This window comes from Hetaerina americana, unplaced genomic scaffold (genome assembly GCF_022747635.1).
Source record: "Hetaerina americana unplaced genomic scaffold, ioHetAmer1.1.p SCAF_89, whole genome shotgun sequence".
Lineage (NCBI taxonomy): Eukaryota > Metazoa > Arthropoda > Insecta > Odonata > Calopterygidae > Hetaerina > Hetaerina americana.
This window is the reverse complement of record NW_027287527.1, coordinates 697,618-713,813: the sequence shown is the minus strand read 5'-3', so window position 1 is coordinate 713,813 and position 16,196 is coordinate 697,618. Positions and strand designations below refer to the sequence as shown.

The window sequence follows — 16,196 nt, the reverse complement described above, 5'->3', positions numbered from 1 at the left end:
GAATGAAGGGAAGAAGGAAGTATACGGAGATGAAGAGGGGCTTGTTGTAGAGTACGATGTTGGGTTGTGATTTGCCAGGAGATGCAAGGGAATTAATTTGGTTGTTGGGTCCATCCAAAACCTACCTCAATCGGCAAAATACCTTTTAACTAATAAACCGGTTTTACCATTCTCCGTTAGCTAAAAATAGTCCAGAAAAAACCAGCATCAGGAAAAACTTCATCAGCCACTGTTATTCCATTCACTATCGTTTCACGATACTTAAACTGGTGGGTTGGCCAATGGGGGCAGCCAAACATCATGTAATCATAATAACAGAGATGAAAACTAATACAATTTTCCCCTAAATAAAAATTTATTCACAACAGATTCAATGTACTGCATCAGTTTCAACTGTACAGGTCCAATATATATAGAAATAAAATAAAGGAGGTGGGGAAACCAGGGTGTCTCCACGTGCCGAAAGGGGTTAGACGAGTGAGAAAAACCGAAGTTCTGGGGATGGGAGAAAAAAAAAGGGTAAAAATTGGGGGTGGAGGTTGAGGGTTTGTAGAAGAAGAGAGAAACACAAATGAATACGAAGACTCCAGTTTGCCTTGATGAGATGGTCGTCCTTCCCATCTGCACTCCCTAAGGCGTCCCCCCCAAGGTGTGCGAGGAAGGAGCGGCGGCGGCGTCCCGTGATGTCGGATGGGGACCGTTGGCCGATCGTTGTACCTCGCTGGGGATCATCCGGGTGTCGAGAGTCGACTCACTCCGTGACTGCAACCCTCAAACCCTCAACCTCCACCCTCACTTTTACCCGTTTTTTCTCCCATCCCCAGAACTTCGGTTTTTCCCACTCGCCTAACCCCTCCCAGCACGTGGATATATTGGACTCTGGACAGTGAGAGCTTCACTTGAAAATGATGTAGTGCATCGAGACTGGATGCGAATAAATAATCACACCTGAATCTGTAATTTTTATCATGTAATCACTTCCCTCAAAGGATGTTGAAATTAATATGCCTAAATATGGCCAGCCCCAGTTTTAGGATGAAACATTTACGTCATACAATGAGGGTGGAGCATTATAAACCAATTTCTATTCGAATGAATACAACTCCGATTATTTATTTTTATAAGATAAGATTTTATAGGTCTGTCGATTGAAGGCAGGTTTCGGCCAACTGCTGGAAACTTGTTGGCTATGTCGTGGATTTCTAAATAATGACATAAACCAATTTTTTTTGACACGCTTTTTCCTCATTCCGAAATTCACGTATCCCGCTTCCACAGTAGTCTCATTGCTGTCACAATTATTTTAATGATTAAATATTACCAGAGGTTTTCTTGAATAATTAGTCCATTACATATGCCAACTTAGTGCACTTTATGATTCCAGAAAGGGTTATCAGAATGTTCTCAGAGATGGGACATCATTTAATTTCTCTGAAAGCCAGAATCTAATAATTGTAAATGCATCAATACTGATGAATTGTTAAAATATCTTTCATTGGGTAGTGAAATAGCTAAACTTTTTTTTAAGCCACCCCGCATTGATATAATACTTTGAGGAGGCATTATAACTTCATTTTCATAACACATGTGTTCTAAAGATAGTATCACTGTCAGATGCAACTTCTCAAATTGCATTCTTCCATCGCTCTATTACTCTTAAATGCATGAAAAGTTAATCCTCCATTCATAAATACGATGGTAAATACTCGTAAAATGTGCCTGAATATGAGCTAAATAAAACTTTTGTTATATCTTTCTTACATATCTATCTAATACTGGCCTCATTGAATAAGTAATAAGCCACACGTTTCCATCTTTTGTTAGTTTTTGTTACCAATATGGTCATTATGTAATTCAATACGACTTGACTAAGGGAGAATCGGAGCCGTTTCACTGTTGAAATCCTCAGACCATGCGTGGGCGACCATCTGACTAAGAGCGTTAAACTTGCATGGATTTGCTGGGTCACTTCAATCGAATGGCGGCCGATCCTGAGGTGGAGGTCCACTCACGATGTCTCTTTGACGATGATTAATGACAGTGTTTCCCGTTTCCCGCTGTCGCCAACAGACACGTACCTGGGTCCAGAGGATGGCTCGACTGAGAAGGTGTTCCGGGTCTCGATGAGGATCCTCGGCTGGGATGGCCTCAAGCGGTGGATGGGGAGGAGGGGGACTGCGACTGGAGGCAATCAGGAGGACGGACGCTCGCTCGGGGGCGGTGTTGGGGTCGTCCTGGCCCCACCCCACGACGGAGAGAGCAAACTGGATGGAGAGGGTGAGTGAAGTCGACCTCTCGACCATATCTACCCCCACTAAGAGCAATCAATCATCCCGAAATCCCCGCTCGTTTGTTCATTCTTTCGGTGATCCCGTCGCACTTATTCCGCGGCCGAAATCAAGATGTCTCGCGCGGTCAAATTCATTTCTCAAGTTGAATAACCGCATCAAATATCACCTAACGTTCGATGAGCAGATATCATTATCCGTTGGTGGTCGTATTAAAGGAATTTTCATGCCTTTTTTCCCGTAATTTGTACTTCACAATTGTTTAACATGGCTCTCATGGTCGATTCTCTACTGACATCTTCTGCACAAAAATACCATTCAAAATATAAAAGAATTTGAATAAACGAATATTGAACAATATTTCCACATTATTTTCGAGATATAGGGGCTTAGAATTTTAATATTTTCGAATTTCTTCCCGAGAAGGGGAAAATGGCCCTTTGGCCCAAATATGTTTGGCAATGTTCATATGTTTTTTAGTGTTAAGTTAAAGCAATCTTAATCGTCGGCTTTCAAAAAACCATTTTGAATTTATTATCATTAAATAAGTCAAAAGGTAAAATATTTAAGGCGAACTTATTATAGTATAGATTAATATAATATAATCTGGTTTTATTTTTTTACCAATATTGTATATTTGTTTCTTCCGATTCAGTTAAAACCTCTTTAGCAATCAAGAGTCGAATTTCAAAGCGAGTAAAAAATTTGATCGTATGGGAAATTATCATTGATTAGTTTATATAAATAAAATTATAAACGTATTAATGTAACTTTAAGTAATAATGAATCATTTTTAATTTTACAAAGGTACACAAAGTCAATGAAAAGATTATTTATATGCCCAAAACCTTATGCAGTTGAGGCCAAAACCCTTGCGAAGGACAAAGACTATTTAATTACAATGAAAATGATGGTTGACTATTTATGACAGTTGAATGGGCTAATATTGACTGTGGTTCCCAAACTATACGTGTGCGTTGTGGTTCCTAGAAGAAGCACGGAATTGCTTCGTGGGAAATATCAGAGGAAATAAAACCGAAGAAAATTTGAAAATCTAATTTTAGAATATTAGATCATAATCCATTAAAGTAAAGCCCTTCATATCTTAGTTATAGTTAGTGACTCGTTTCTCTAATCTAGTAGTTTGATTAGACTCATATAATTATATATTAATACTTGTATTTAGGGAAGATAAGTTTCAATTATAAAACTTAGGGAACTCCTCATTGGTCGGTATGTGGTGTTTAATTACAAGATTTCGTATTGATATTTATTTTATTTCGTAATTAGATGCTCGTATTTCCCCGCATCACATTGGAAGTTGAATATTTTATTTTTTTTTAAATATCAAATTTTAGAATAGATGATGTCGAGCCTTTCGCGACAAGACGTGATGTGATACAGTGTAAGTGGTCTGGTTTCGTTATCCAAGTAATCGCAACCCCTATGTTAAAACAGTTTTATTTTCAGAAATCAAACGGAATACTCTCCAGAGGCAGTGATGATAGCAATGGTAAAGATGAAAGTCATCTCATTTCCTACTGTAGAACACATAAAACCCCTTGGAAAAATTTAAAAATATCCTTTTTTTTCTTCTCAAATATTATATTATTTTGTTCATTAATCGTCCTGGTTGTGAAAAGTAAAAAAAAAGGAGTCGTCTATTTCCAAATTCAGCTGTATAGAAAAATCATGGTTGCCAAGACAGACGATAAACACGTATTTCTAGTAACTACGGCGTGAATTTACATCCAACTTTGCATCCATATTTTGGACTGAAAATAGTAATTTTTATGCCCATAATTCAATGAATATACGAGGACTAATGGGGATTAGTGATCTTAACGTATTATGTGAAAAAGTAGAAGTAACTGTGTCTGCATCTAGAAGTATAAAATATTATTCGCGGTGACTTCAACTTCGGTCTTCAAAATCCTTTTGACGATCAAATTTAAATAAGCACCAAATATAGTAGCCATCGGTCGCATGGATGGACTTAACATTCATTATTATTGGGATTCAGCTATGGAATTTTAGTGTTTAAAAATTCTTCTTCTCGTGCAACATACGTGTTCTCAATTTAATCCAGATGCATAGCGTTTTTCTGCATTATAACATAAATTAAATTTTCTTCGGTTCGAATGTCAATTGTCTGCGCTCTGAAATTCCCGTCATCTGAATGGTCCCCCATTACCCCCTTTTCATGTAATACTATTTGGCGATTTTCGAAGTCATCATTTGATCTTTGAGTGGCGTGGTCTTAAATGAAATAAAATATGTCTAGTCCTTATTTTCTTTTCCACCGCCCATTTTAAAGCGAAGAGGGATACGCGTGAGACAAGCAAAGTGGGTCGCTTTAACCCTCAACAGACTTCGGCGACCTGAATGAGACAGTTGGCCGTTTCGATGGTAAGGTTTTCATCTGGGCGACAATAGGTACATTGCGTCCCCCATGACTTTTGACGTACCAATCGCGTGAAAAACCTTTCCGTTTAAGCTTCCTTCTCTGAAGAATGGTGCCCACCCACTTGACTGACTGCGGTTGTTTCACGCGATGTAATTATTCATTTCCTCTCTTTATGCCCATATAAGGCCGAATCTGATTCCGCTCTCATTTCATGGAATAGTTTGGCTCACGAAAGCGATCGCGACGTCTTGGGCAAATCGGTAGGACCGTTCGGCTGCAAACCGGATGACGGTCGCGGGATTGAATGAAGGCGATGTCATCTGGTTCACCGTGATGACCCCGAAGACTTGGATAAAGTTCTGTCTATCTGTCTGGAATTCTGGGTTCTGAAAATCAATGGAGAAACTGTTACAGGGAAAGAGACTTCCCCTCCTACACCGAATTAATTTCACAAGCTCCACCAGTGAGATGAGAACAATAATCTGTCCCCTGTCGATTGCACCCTTGGTTGCAGACTATGGTTTGGTAATGAGTAGCATAAGCAAATCATTTGAGAGAAACAGAGAAAAACACCAGAAATACATGTAATTTTCCACTTTATATTGGAAAATTTTGGTTTGTTTCCCTGTTTATATCATTATGGAACGATTCCACCACATCGCACCTGAATCTCAATTGTAAATCAATGGAGCTTAGGTGTAACAAGAGACATGGCTGTCCTGTGACCACGTCCCTCCCCCGTCCCCCCGGGCTCTTCTTTGGGGAAACAGAGGGTTTACACTATCAGGTGCCAAATGTAGTCCGTTTCTTGCCCGTTACCGGTGACAACTTTTTCGACGACTGTGAGAAAAATGAATATGTTAGCGTCTGAAATAAAAAGAGGATTTTATTATTGACTCTTTGTGTGTGATTTTTATCAATTCCCTTTCTTTGAATTCGTTTTGAAGCTTCCAATGCCATTTATATTGCAGAACTTATTCATCAGTGCATGTTAATTCATTAGCCTATCATATTTTTTCTCACTAATACCAGCACACAAAGTATAATGATCGATATTTCATTGGAGCGTAAAAGTGAAAGAAATATAATTTCAAAACTACCCTAAAATGTTTCTAGTAATGTTTTTAAAAGCTTTCTGAGTTCCGCACATGTCTTCTCATACGCCACTATTCTGGGCAAATTATGTTTCTATCTCAGTTGTATAATATGTACTCTTAAACTTTCAATTAAAACGCTTTTATATTGGCGTAATAGAATTATTTGCTCTAAAGCAACAACTCCAATGAAAGGCTTTACTGGCTCTGGAAAATGAGCTTATTTATATCAATTTAAATGTGATTACCTTTAGCATGACCGTGAAATATATTTCAAAAGAAACTACAAAAATATTAGCTAAGCAAAATCAGTGCCATCCGTAAATGCAATTTTCCTCCAAGTTTTACTTCCGCGCCAAGACTTCATTTCAAAATAAGATATTTCTAGTGATTTCATAGCGGTTGAGTGTTTTGTCATGCCTGCTTAGTAGCAACTTGTCATAGATTTCAAATGGCGTGCATTATCTGTCCTGGAGCCTGCTTCAAAAATGTTTATGCTTATAGGTTTTCGAAGCATATAAGTCTATTTATGATGGGTGTTCATAGATAAGTTGGATGGAGTCTGTGGCGGATTTATGCGCTAGGAGTTCACGTTTTCCGTGAGCGGCATCGAAAACTCCGCTTCAGCCGCTAGAACACCTGCCTGGCCCACAGCGTGTGTTTGCGGGCGAAATATTACCAACTCAACCGGAAGAGCAGTCAGGTGGCGACTGGAGGATTCCCGACTCGTTTCTCCGTCGCTCCGACGATGATGCTCTCACGTGCAGAACACTGAGCGTAAACACTAGCGAAGACACCAGAAGCCAAAGGTGGACTAATATAATATAATAGTCAAACCGGACCAATTAATAGTTTTCCGTTGGCGAATCTATTCGATTCCGTGACCAATTACTAATAATTCACGTTATTGGGAAACGGTTCATTCTATTAATTTCTACTATCTTTCATTTCGTCTTCATTCATATACAATACCCCCCCCCCACTTAAAGATTTCTTATGAAAAAACGAGTGTCAGGAATGTTAAGGGAAGGGAGAAAGTTGCCGAAGAAGGAAAATTGGACACAGAAGGCATTGTGAGGAGTAACGGGATGTTAAAAACCGTGCTAGAAGGATGGTAAGGGAATTGGAGAAGAATTGGCATTTTAGACGGCATACGAGGAAGTAGAAGTTATATGGAAGTCAAGTATGACTTAGTGCAATGCAACTGATATTTATGTGAACTGATGACTTTGAGTGAGCATGTTTTAAAGAATAGTCATAGGTTTAATAAAGATCGTAAGCTCGTTTTGCTTTCAAGGTCCATTAAAATCTGGCCCAAAACAATAGAATACTAATAAAAATTCCTTCATTATAAGCAAAAACTATCTCCTGCTTGTTTATTTAGCGGATGGCTTTTATTGCTTTCTAATTTATTGTTTCTTCATGCATTTAAAAATGGTCACTGAAAGTTTTTTTTTACAAACTGCTGACCTTTAGAAGACAACTACCATGTTTACGTAAATATAGATACTATGTATAGCTTCGAAATTTGGGCGTTGAGGCAAAGGATATTTACAGATTTGAGGTTTTTTAATGTGAGTTCATGAGAATGGAAAAAATAAATAAACGGAAAGGAAGACAAACGAAGTGCTAGTAAGGGAAGAGAGGAGGTTGTTGGCAGAAATTTGAAGAAGACCGGATGAGTTGATGCAGGGCATATTGAGGGGCAGTGGAATATTGAAGACTGTCATAGTAAAGAGAATGCTTGTTGAGTTGGGGGTAAGAAACTGTAGGCATATTGGATGGAATAAAGGGAGATAGAAAGTGTGCTGGAGTTGCAGAACGTTTTATTGTAATACGGGGTGTGTGTGGTATTTAGTGCCAAGTGGGTGAGGCTAATGAGCATAGTAGTAGCAATTGGTTCCCCTCATAATATATTATAAAGTTGCCTTGAGTATCAGGCTACAACTCAACAATGAGAGGTGAATCTAAATATTTAAAAGGTATGTCGAAGTGAGATTCTAAAAATGAAATAATACCTTAATGTTCTATTGCATTGAGCAGAACATTGTATTTAAACGAAGATTTGCTATTCGTTTTCGTTCCCAAAAAGTACCTCACTCTCGATTTCTCGCTGCCAGAGAAATTTTTTGTCACGGTTTCCGATGTTTGTGAAACAGTGCCGCTCGAGGTGAACGCGCTCCGTCCAAGTAAAAGAGTAAATCATTGAGTCTGGCGATCGCTAGCGCCGATCGGGTTCTGCAATCTCAAACGCTACGTACATTTGGAGATCCGAAAGTTGAGAGTTGGGGAGTTGACTTCGCCCGTATACGGTGTAATGGCGATTTTGAAATGCTAAGTACCACACTTTAAATTCATGGTGTGCATGGATTTCCTTCAATGGCCCCATTTTTCAGCTGTTTACATCAATCACACCGCCCACAGCGTGTCGCTGCTATATTCCTTTCTGTGGCTCCAGTTTGATTGTCGTTCAGTTTAAATGTTGTACCCCATGTTGCACATTATACTAACAAACATTTTTTACGGCCAGTTTTTTTTAAACTCCAACCGATTGTTTCAATTTTTCGCGGAGGTAGGTCATATAACTCTCCCTGGTGATAGAAATGGAATCTGTAAGGTGAGAAACTGCTTCTATTTAGGGATATTCATACCTAAAGCACAAATTTAAACGATGAAGTTGTCAATTTCGGCCCATTTCTTTCGACCATTGCGTGTTCGGAGTGCTGTCGCGCTTTCAATTTCCTACAATTCACCGAAAAAAGTTACTCATCGCAAAACTTTGCAGAGGATTGAGTTGCCTCCTTTCAAACGATCGCGGGTTTTTGGTTGAAACGTAGCATTGCACGCACTAAAAAACATAATTGGGAGCTTAAAATATATCGATGGAAGGGAAAAAAGGGTCGAGAGATATGCTGTGACGATATACTACCTGGCATATGAGTGTACATGCGTACCACGATATTTGAGCGAAAGGTAAACACTTTACATTACTCTTCGGCCATTCTTTTCATTTCCACGATTTAAGTCTTAAGAAATTGCTTTATGGATTCACACAAATAATGCAGGCAATAAAATTTGTAATACATTTTTTGGAATAAATAGGAAGAAAGCAATTTTAAATTATAACCCCAATAGATAAAATATTGTTTTTCTCATTTTAATGTAATTCAATATATCTCATAATTTCAATGTGATCGACGCTAACGGTACAGACTGTGCTGTCAAGAATAACTGAATTGAGGATGGTTTGGTAATTTGAACTGGTTTTTTCAACACTTAATTAACGCTTTTCGTCACTAATGTCATTTACGGGTACCCAATCGTAAAGATGAATTCACCCATAAACCTATAGGTTGATGTAAAGGAAAGGTATCCACTTTGTGAACTCTGAAGAGTGCAATAGAAATTTATCGCGTTGGTGACATGAAAGTATGCTCACAAATTATTGCGATTAGAAAGAGGGAGAAAGGATATACGAGATCGTTTTAAATAAAGACAATTTGTACTCATATCAAAATTTTATAATAATTTCGCCATCAATTCTTTCAAGATGTACAATTAAAGAGATATATTGCTTGAAATCTGTCTTGTAGTTGCGTCATTCGTTTACGGAGACAAAAATTTGAATATTTAGTTGTAACGAGAAATAAAAACCAAAAGAATGGACAGGAAATTGGTGTATAATATTCATGAAAATATTAAACCTCAGAAATGTATTGATTTAGAGAATGGCAGGATGATTAGCGTAGATTGGAGGCTTTTGAAATGTGGGTTTGGAGGAGGATGGAGAAGGTGAAGAGGACAGAAAGGAAAATAAATGAAGAAATGCTGGGTATGGTGGAGGAGGAGAGGGGATTGCTGTGATAAATCATAAGGAGGCAGGAAAAATGGATGAAAATTATATTGATCGGCAGTGGGATGTTGAAGACTGTGATAGAGAGGAGGATCTTAGGAAAATGAGGAACGGATAGGAATAAAATAGGGATGTTGGATGGAACGAAGGGAGGAAAGAAGTATGCGGAGATTTTATGCGGGGGTTTAATTTAGAGTAGGATGTTGGGTTGTGTTTTTTTAGGAGAGACAAGAAAATTATCTGGTTGTTGGGTCCATCCAAAGCCTACCTTAACCGGTAGATTCCCTGTAATAATAGATAATGCTTTAATTTTAGTTAAATTAAAAATATATTGAAAAATAATGAAAACTAAATAATGCTTCTTTATATTCCTTATCGTAGCAAAACTTTCTCGGCAAGTGGTTTACAACACGCTCGAGGCAGGCCATCCATATATGTTCTTTGAAAAGGCTGAACAGTGATGACCTAAATGTTCAACTTGAGTATCAAAGTGAAGCGAATTATGTGCATCTTCGAAACATCTCGTAAACTGCATTCTCTTACATCATAAATGCTCAAATAAAATCAAACTGCCAATTTTCGTTCTTAGTTTAATTCTGACTTTGGCTGGTTTGACTTAGTTTACATATTATCATATTTTTCACTGATGAGGAATATCGTTCTTTATTTATCTAATATGAAAATGCTTGCTTCACGCAAGTGGTGTGATTTGTTTTTCTCTTAAACGGGAATACGCACAACTCTTCACCCAGAATCCTTATGGGGTTCGTATGACTTCCTCGGTCTTCCCCTTCCTTTGAATCCACATTATTACTGTGGACACATAACTGTTTGGTGCTGAATCTCATCCAGTCTCTTGACTTTGGTTTTAAATGTTTTAAATTATATATTCACGCGGCCCATATTATTTAGGGACGAATCAAAAACACTTTTTGAGCACTTAACTCCTTCCACCCAGGAGCCGAGATACGAAGGTTTACCGCTTATTTTTTTAATTCACCCAAAGCTGCCATTGGCTTGATAAGTATAGAAAGCTTAGATACTTCAGGGTAGTTAAAAAGTGTTCCGGAAAAAAATTTGACTTCAGTGATATTTTTTTAATTCAGGGAAATGCTGAAATTTTGGAGCCAAGTCTACAAATAACATGGATTAGATTGCCTAATATAAATTGCCGTAACCTTCACCTGCTGAAACTTTTACGGATATTTGAATCGTAGTTTTTCCTTGGGAAACTTGGCATTCAAACAAGTTCGTAAATTCTCTTGGACAGTCTTGGGGAATGCAAGTAAAATCATTTATCAAACCCAACTGTGGCCTGAGTGCTGTTTAATTGACGAAGTAAATGAGAGAATTATTTGAAAACACCTCCTCATTTATTGTTTACATTAGAAAGATAATCAGTATCATTTAGTACGCTTAAACTCCACCTTCAACCCCAACATCGGTTGGCCCTAATGGCAAGTGAGGTTTGCACATTCAGGATAGAGAGAGGCGTAAAATTCTCTATCCCGCTTCTAGTTTCCCAGAAAGAGTACAGATAATCGTAGAGTTTGGGCTGAGACGGAATTGTATGGAGATATCACAATATGGATTTGAACCCCCTGGTTAGAAGCTTGTACCTATTAGAATAGTCGTCATCATTAACTGAGTATATTTTTTACCTTTTTGATACCAAAACAAATCACAAAAGGCGGACGAAGTGCCGTTTGAAAACTCAAGGCAGCTGAGGACCGCTTCCACCCAACCGGTCCTGGTGAGTCAGTTGACACATATTCCTGCACGGGGTCAATGGATCGACTCCCATTGCCCTCCATGATTCTCACTTTTAACCCCAAGGCTGTTGGCCGACTTAGGCGGAAAATGTAGTGCGAGAATTTTTCGACTCCCTAATTGATTCGGCGTTATCGACCCACCTCGAGAACGCCCTGTGCTAAACATCGCGATCCGCAAGAGTCTTGAATGCAAATCATGTTCAATTCATTTGTCAAACACTGGCAGCATTTTTGATTAAGCCAGTTAGACGCACTAAACTTCGAACAAAAAAATATTAAAAAATGACATCCCCTCACACGATCTCGATTGGCATTTCGGAACTGTGTCAGAACTTGAAGGTTAAAACTCCATAGTCTCGTAATAATCTCTCAGATTCTTTAAACCTTTGATTTAAAATATTAGAGCACAATATTAATTGGAAAGACTAAAGTATTAACTACATAATCTGTAAACGTTAATATTTTGAGGTCTGAAGGTATTATTAAACTATGTATTGAAGGCATGCTCGAGAAATAAAAAAACTCGTAATGGGTTTCACTGATGGTTTTTTTTTCTTAATCAAGAAATCGCTCAATATCACACCAAATGCTCCTTCGTCTTCATTGTAATCTGTTCGATCGAATGATTTTTTTCGTGTAAATTATGAATAGTCCGCATTGTATTCTTATTTAACAAAGCGCTTTCTTTCATTTCTAGTTTGAATGAATACTTAAATGTTAAAACCGGTTATATCTAGCCCAAAATAATGGGAAAATTCATAAGTGAATCCTCTGGAGTTTTCGCCGATAGCGTGATTATGAAGTGCGTTTGTGACTACCATTTAAGGGATAAAAGGAGACACTAAAAATATGTGATATAAAATATTAAAATATTCACAATTAAGTAATTATTTGATCCTAACTCTGGAGTTAGTTTTGCAAGGCACCGAAACTAGCTCGGTGTCTCCTCGGCTTGCTCATAATTCTCTTACATTTCCTTTTTCGTTAACCAGTTTAGAGAATGTATCAACTGCGTTACTGCTGTCAAGGTCGAGTTGAATATGTGACCGCGATATGCGAATGACTTTGGGAATGAGTACTCGCTGCACAAAACACACTGGCACTGCCCTGCTTTATTATGTACCAACTCCCCAGCCTCATCTTAAATAGGTCACGCACTTTTGGCATTCTTTGATAGGAAAGTTTTTGTAATGGGTTGTCACATCGTCTATATTTCTTCATGGCGTCGAATTAAGCACATAAAATCTTTGAGATCGAGCCTTACATTTTTAGTATTAGCGTCAAAATAAACTGAGCTGTAACAATTTAACTTAAACAAAAGTGCATTCAAGGATGCGCTGCTTTAGCTTTAAGCACAACTGCTCTAGGTAAACTGCAATAAGTTTATGCTATTCTGGTATCAATGGATTCGGACGTTGATGAGATGCCTGAGTAGTTCCGTAAAATTATATTTCTAAATAAGATTATCAATTTCAAATTAATTCTATTGACAAATCCCTCCCAATTTGTTATTAGATTATTTCAGGCAGAAGATTGTGAGTAAATCACAGCAAAATGATTGGTGGATTTTTGTATGTAATATGTGACAGTGACCAAGATTATTAAATGGCAGTTCCTTTCCTTGTACCCAGTCGAAAAATCTCACAACTCGAAAATCACAACCTAGTTCCATTGTGACGTGTCTGGAGTCATCATCAGAATCTGGACTCAGGAGCCTGCCGTTTTCTCTTCATAAATAATCAATACCATTCTATAGGAAGATCATGCGTCACAAAACACGAAGCTCGCATTCTAAGCCATGCAGTGCTGTATAAAAGCGGTGACAGTCTCCGACAATTAAGTTACAGCATTTAAACTTTTAAGTAATGGTTTTATGACATTGTCACCACACAAAATTCATCATCACATGCCCTTTAAATTAGGTTTAAGATCAACCATCTACAAGAGAAAATATGCTTAAGTCATTTCGTAAGACTCCTTCTATTATTATAATGATTCACAATTATTCCTGTCGCCATTTTATAATTCTTGCTTTGAAGGGGTCCAATATACTGAATTTCAAGATATTTTTCAAGAACCGTTAAATTTTCTAGCTGCAAATTAACTTTGTTTTGACCATTTTCTCATGTAAATAATCTTTAGCACGGAATATTAAATATTGCGCATGATGGCATCACAATATCATATAAAGGCATTTATTCTAACCATTAGAGAAACATTGTATACTTAAACCCTGCCTGATAATTTGCAATTTTAACTGTATTCAGACTGCTGCAGTGCTACATGCTGGTATAAAAAATGGTAAAGCTTCAGAGATACCGGCAAGTTAGGCAATTGTCAATGGTAACAGTTGAAATAAAATAGAAGACAAGCTGTGGGAAAATAATATCCTTGAAGAGAAATCCATATGAATTCTTAGAATTACAAGTATGTAGTCTAATGGCATAGGGTAAGTTATTGATAGACCCTGATATGATACACCACTGTCTACATGATCACTAACTAATTTGAAATAATATATACTTAAATCCCATTTTACATATTACAATAAGTGATTCTTTAGCTAAGTATTCTTTCTGCCTTGCTTGAATCCATCTTAAATGCTTTTTTTATCCCTATACTCTGCAATGCCTTGATTATTTCCCCTATTGCCACTTTCAAAATCCTATTGCCTCTATCAGTTTTTATTTACTACATCCACTTCTCCTGCCTTTTCAAACTTATTTTAACAGCCATCTCTGATCCCTTATGATGCCAAGAACTTCACCATTTCCTCCATTCTATCCACTTTTTCTCCAATCCAATATCTCAAAAGCCCTCAATCTACACTTATTCTCTTGCCTAAAAGACCAGGTTTCCCAAACCCCACAAAACTATGCTCCATATTAGATTGCTCACCAGTGTTTTCTTTGCACCTTCTCTTGAGGTGCCTGCCATCAATTCCCAGCTTCTCATTATTTTTGCTTATTTATCCAATGCAAATTCTTCTTTTGTGTGCCTGCTACTCTATCCACCCTCCTAAACACTTCATTAAAATACTATACTTAACTGTTTCATCTGTTCTAGTTTGTGCCCCCCCAATTTAATGATTACAATAGCCTTCCTATTTTTGAAAATCTCATTACCTTTACCATCCCATTCTTTCCCATGCTCAAAATAAATATTTAACAGAAAATGAAATCCAAATAGAATTTTAAATGTTTATTTGCTCTACTGCATGGGTTATTGAGAGAACAAGTAAATCTAATTTTACAGGCTGTGCTAGCTTGGTGGGTGGTAATTTCACTGGATGCCTTTGTCATGGGCTTGTAACACTACAAAACTGTAAAAAAAACTTGTAAATGGTATAAAATGGTCAGAAATCTGAAAAGTATATAGTCAACAATCTTTGATTGTGTTTTTTTAATTTAGTGTATCAATTGAAATTAATGTTGACATGATTTTTGTGTGTAATCTATCAAGATTAGAAAAAAAATATTTCAATTGATTCAATAAGGCTACATCTAAACTAAGAAAACGAGGTTAGAGTGAAGGTGCTACTATGATCAAGCTGTTCTGTTATTAGCTAGATGTATTACCTTGAATGAAATTCCTTCGTATTTTCATCCCAAGCAAAGTGAAAAGATCATATATAGAATTATATTAGATGCTTTTGCTCAAACAATGTTACAATATTAGCTTTAAATTTAAATGGATAGAATAATTTATTTTTATCAGAATTAATAAATATATTACAGAAGATAGGAATAGATTGGAGGGATAGGCAACTTATCCATAGCCCCCACATGGCTCAGACTGTTCAGGTGCAAGCAGTGGACAGAGAGTTGGGATGGGTGGTGCTAGACAGAGGAGTAAGGTAGGGATGCCTCTGTCACTGTTTGTTTTCGGTATATATGCAGAGGTTACTAGGACATTTGAAGGGCTGGAGGTAGGAGTAAAAGTGGGTGGATATCCCAGCACTCAATATAATAGGGATGTTGTAGTCTTCAGTATTCACAAGTTAATTTGAACTTGTTAACTTCAACGATAATCTTTGTTGTTTTTATGACCTCTGAATATGTACCCAAGTATTGTTAGCAAGCATATATGTAAACAGGAGAAGAGTAGAGAGTGAAGGGCATGTGACCTTATATTCACAATGATTAAATGATATAATGATAATATTGCAAACAATAGTCTCTGAGAGAATTACAACCGAGTTTTATTATACAACAAAATGCAAAAACCAATTTATTTTGTAATATGAGCGTAATTTGTAAAGTTCTCAGTATTGAATAGAAATAAATGACTTTCTTCAGTGTAACTATTTTATTTTTCAATTTAGTTTCCCTGTACACTAATGCACTTGGTCCAATGATGCTCAAATGTCTTGATCCCATCTCAAAAACTAGATTCCTTCTGCCCTGCAAAATACTCGTCTACTTAGGCTGTTAGTTCTTTGTTTGACAAGAATCTCCATCCACCAAGGAAAATTTTGAGCCTGGGGAAGAGATGAAAATCTGATGGAGCAAAATAAGGCGAATACAAGGGGTGTGGCAACCATTCCTATCTTAGTTCACGTATTCTTGCCATAGCAGTGACACTTGTGTGTGGGCGTCCATTGTCTTGATGGAAGATGACTTTCTTCCTTGCCAAACCTGGCTTTTTTGGTGCATCTTTTTCTGTAGCTGTTCCAGTAGGTTAGTGTATTACTGACCAATATTTGTTCGACCAGTGGGAAGATAATCTATCAGCAGAATCCCTTTCGCATCCCAGAAAATGGAAGCATCAACTTTCCAACCA

At 37.4% G+C, this 16,196-nt stretch overlaps 1 protein-coding gene across 1 annotated transcript in view; it reads left to right on the top strand.

Annotated features, from left to right (window-relative positions):
• The window catches only part of LOC139698570 (atrial natriuretic peptide-converting enzyme), a 110,766-nt gene that overhangs the window by 73,586 nt on the left and 20,984 nt on the right, over window positions 1-16,196 (top strand). The window contains exon 3 of the mRNA XM_071597410.1: window positions 2,071-2,277. Within this exon, the coding sequence (XP_071453511.1) occupies window positions 2,071-2,277 (207 nt within the window). The remainder of the gene's footprint in view (window positions 1-2,070; window positions 2,278-16,196) is intronic.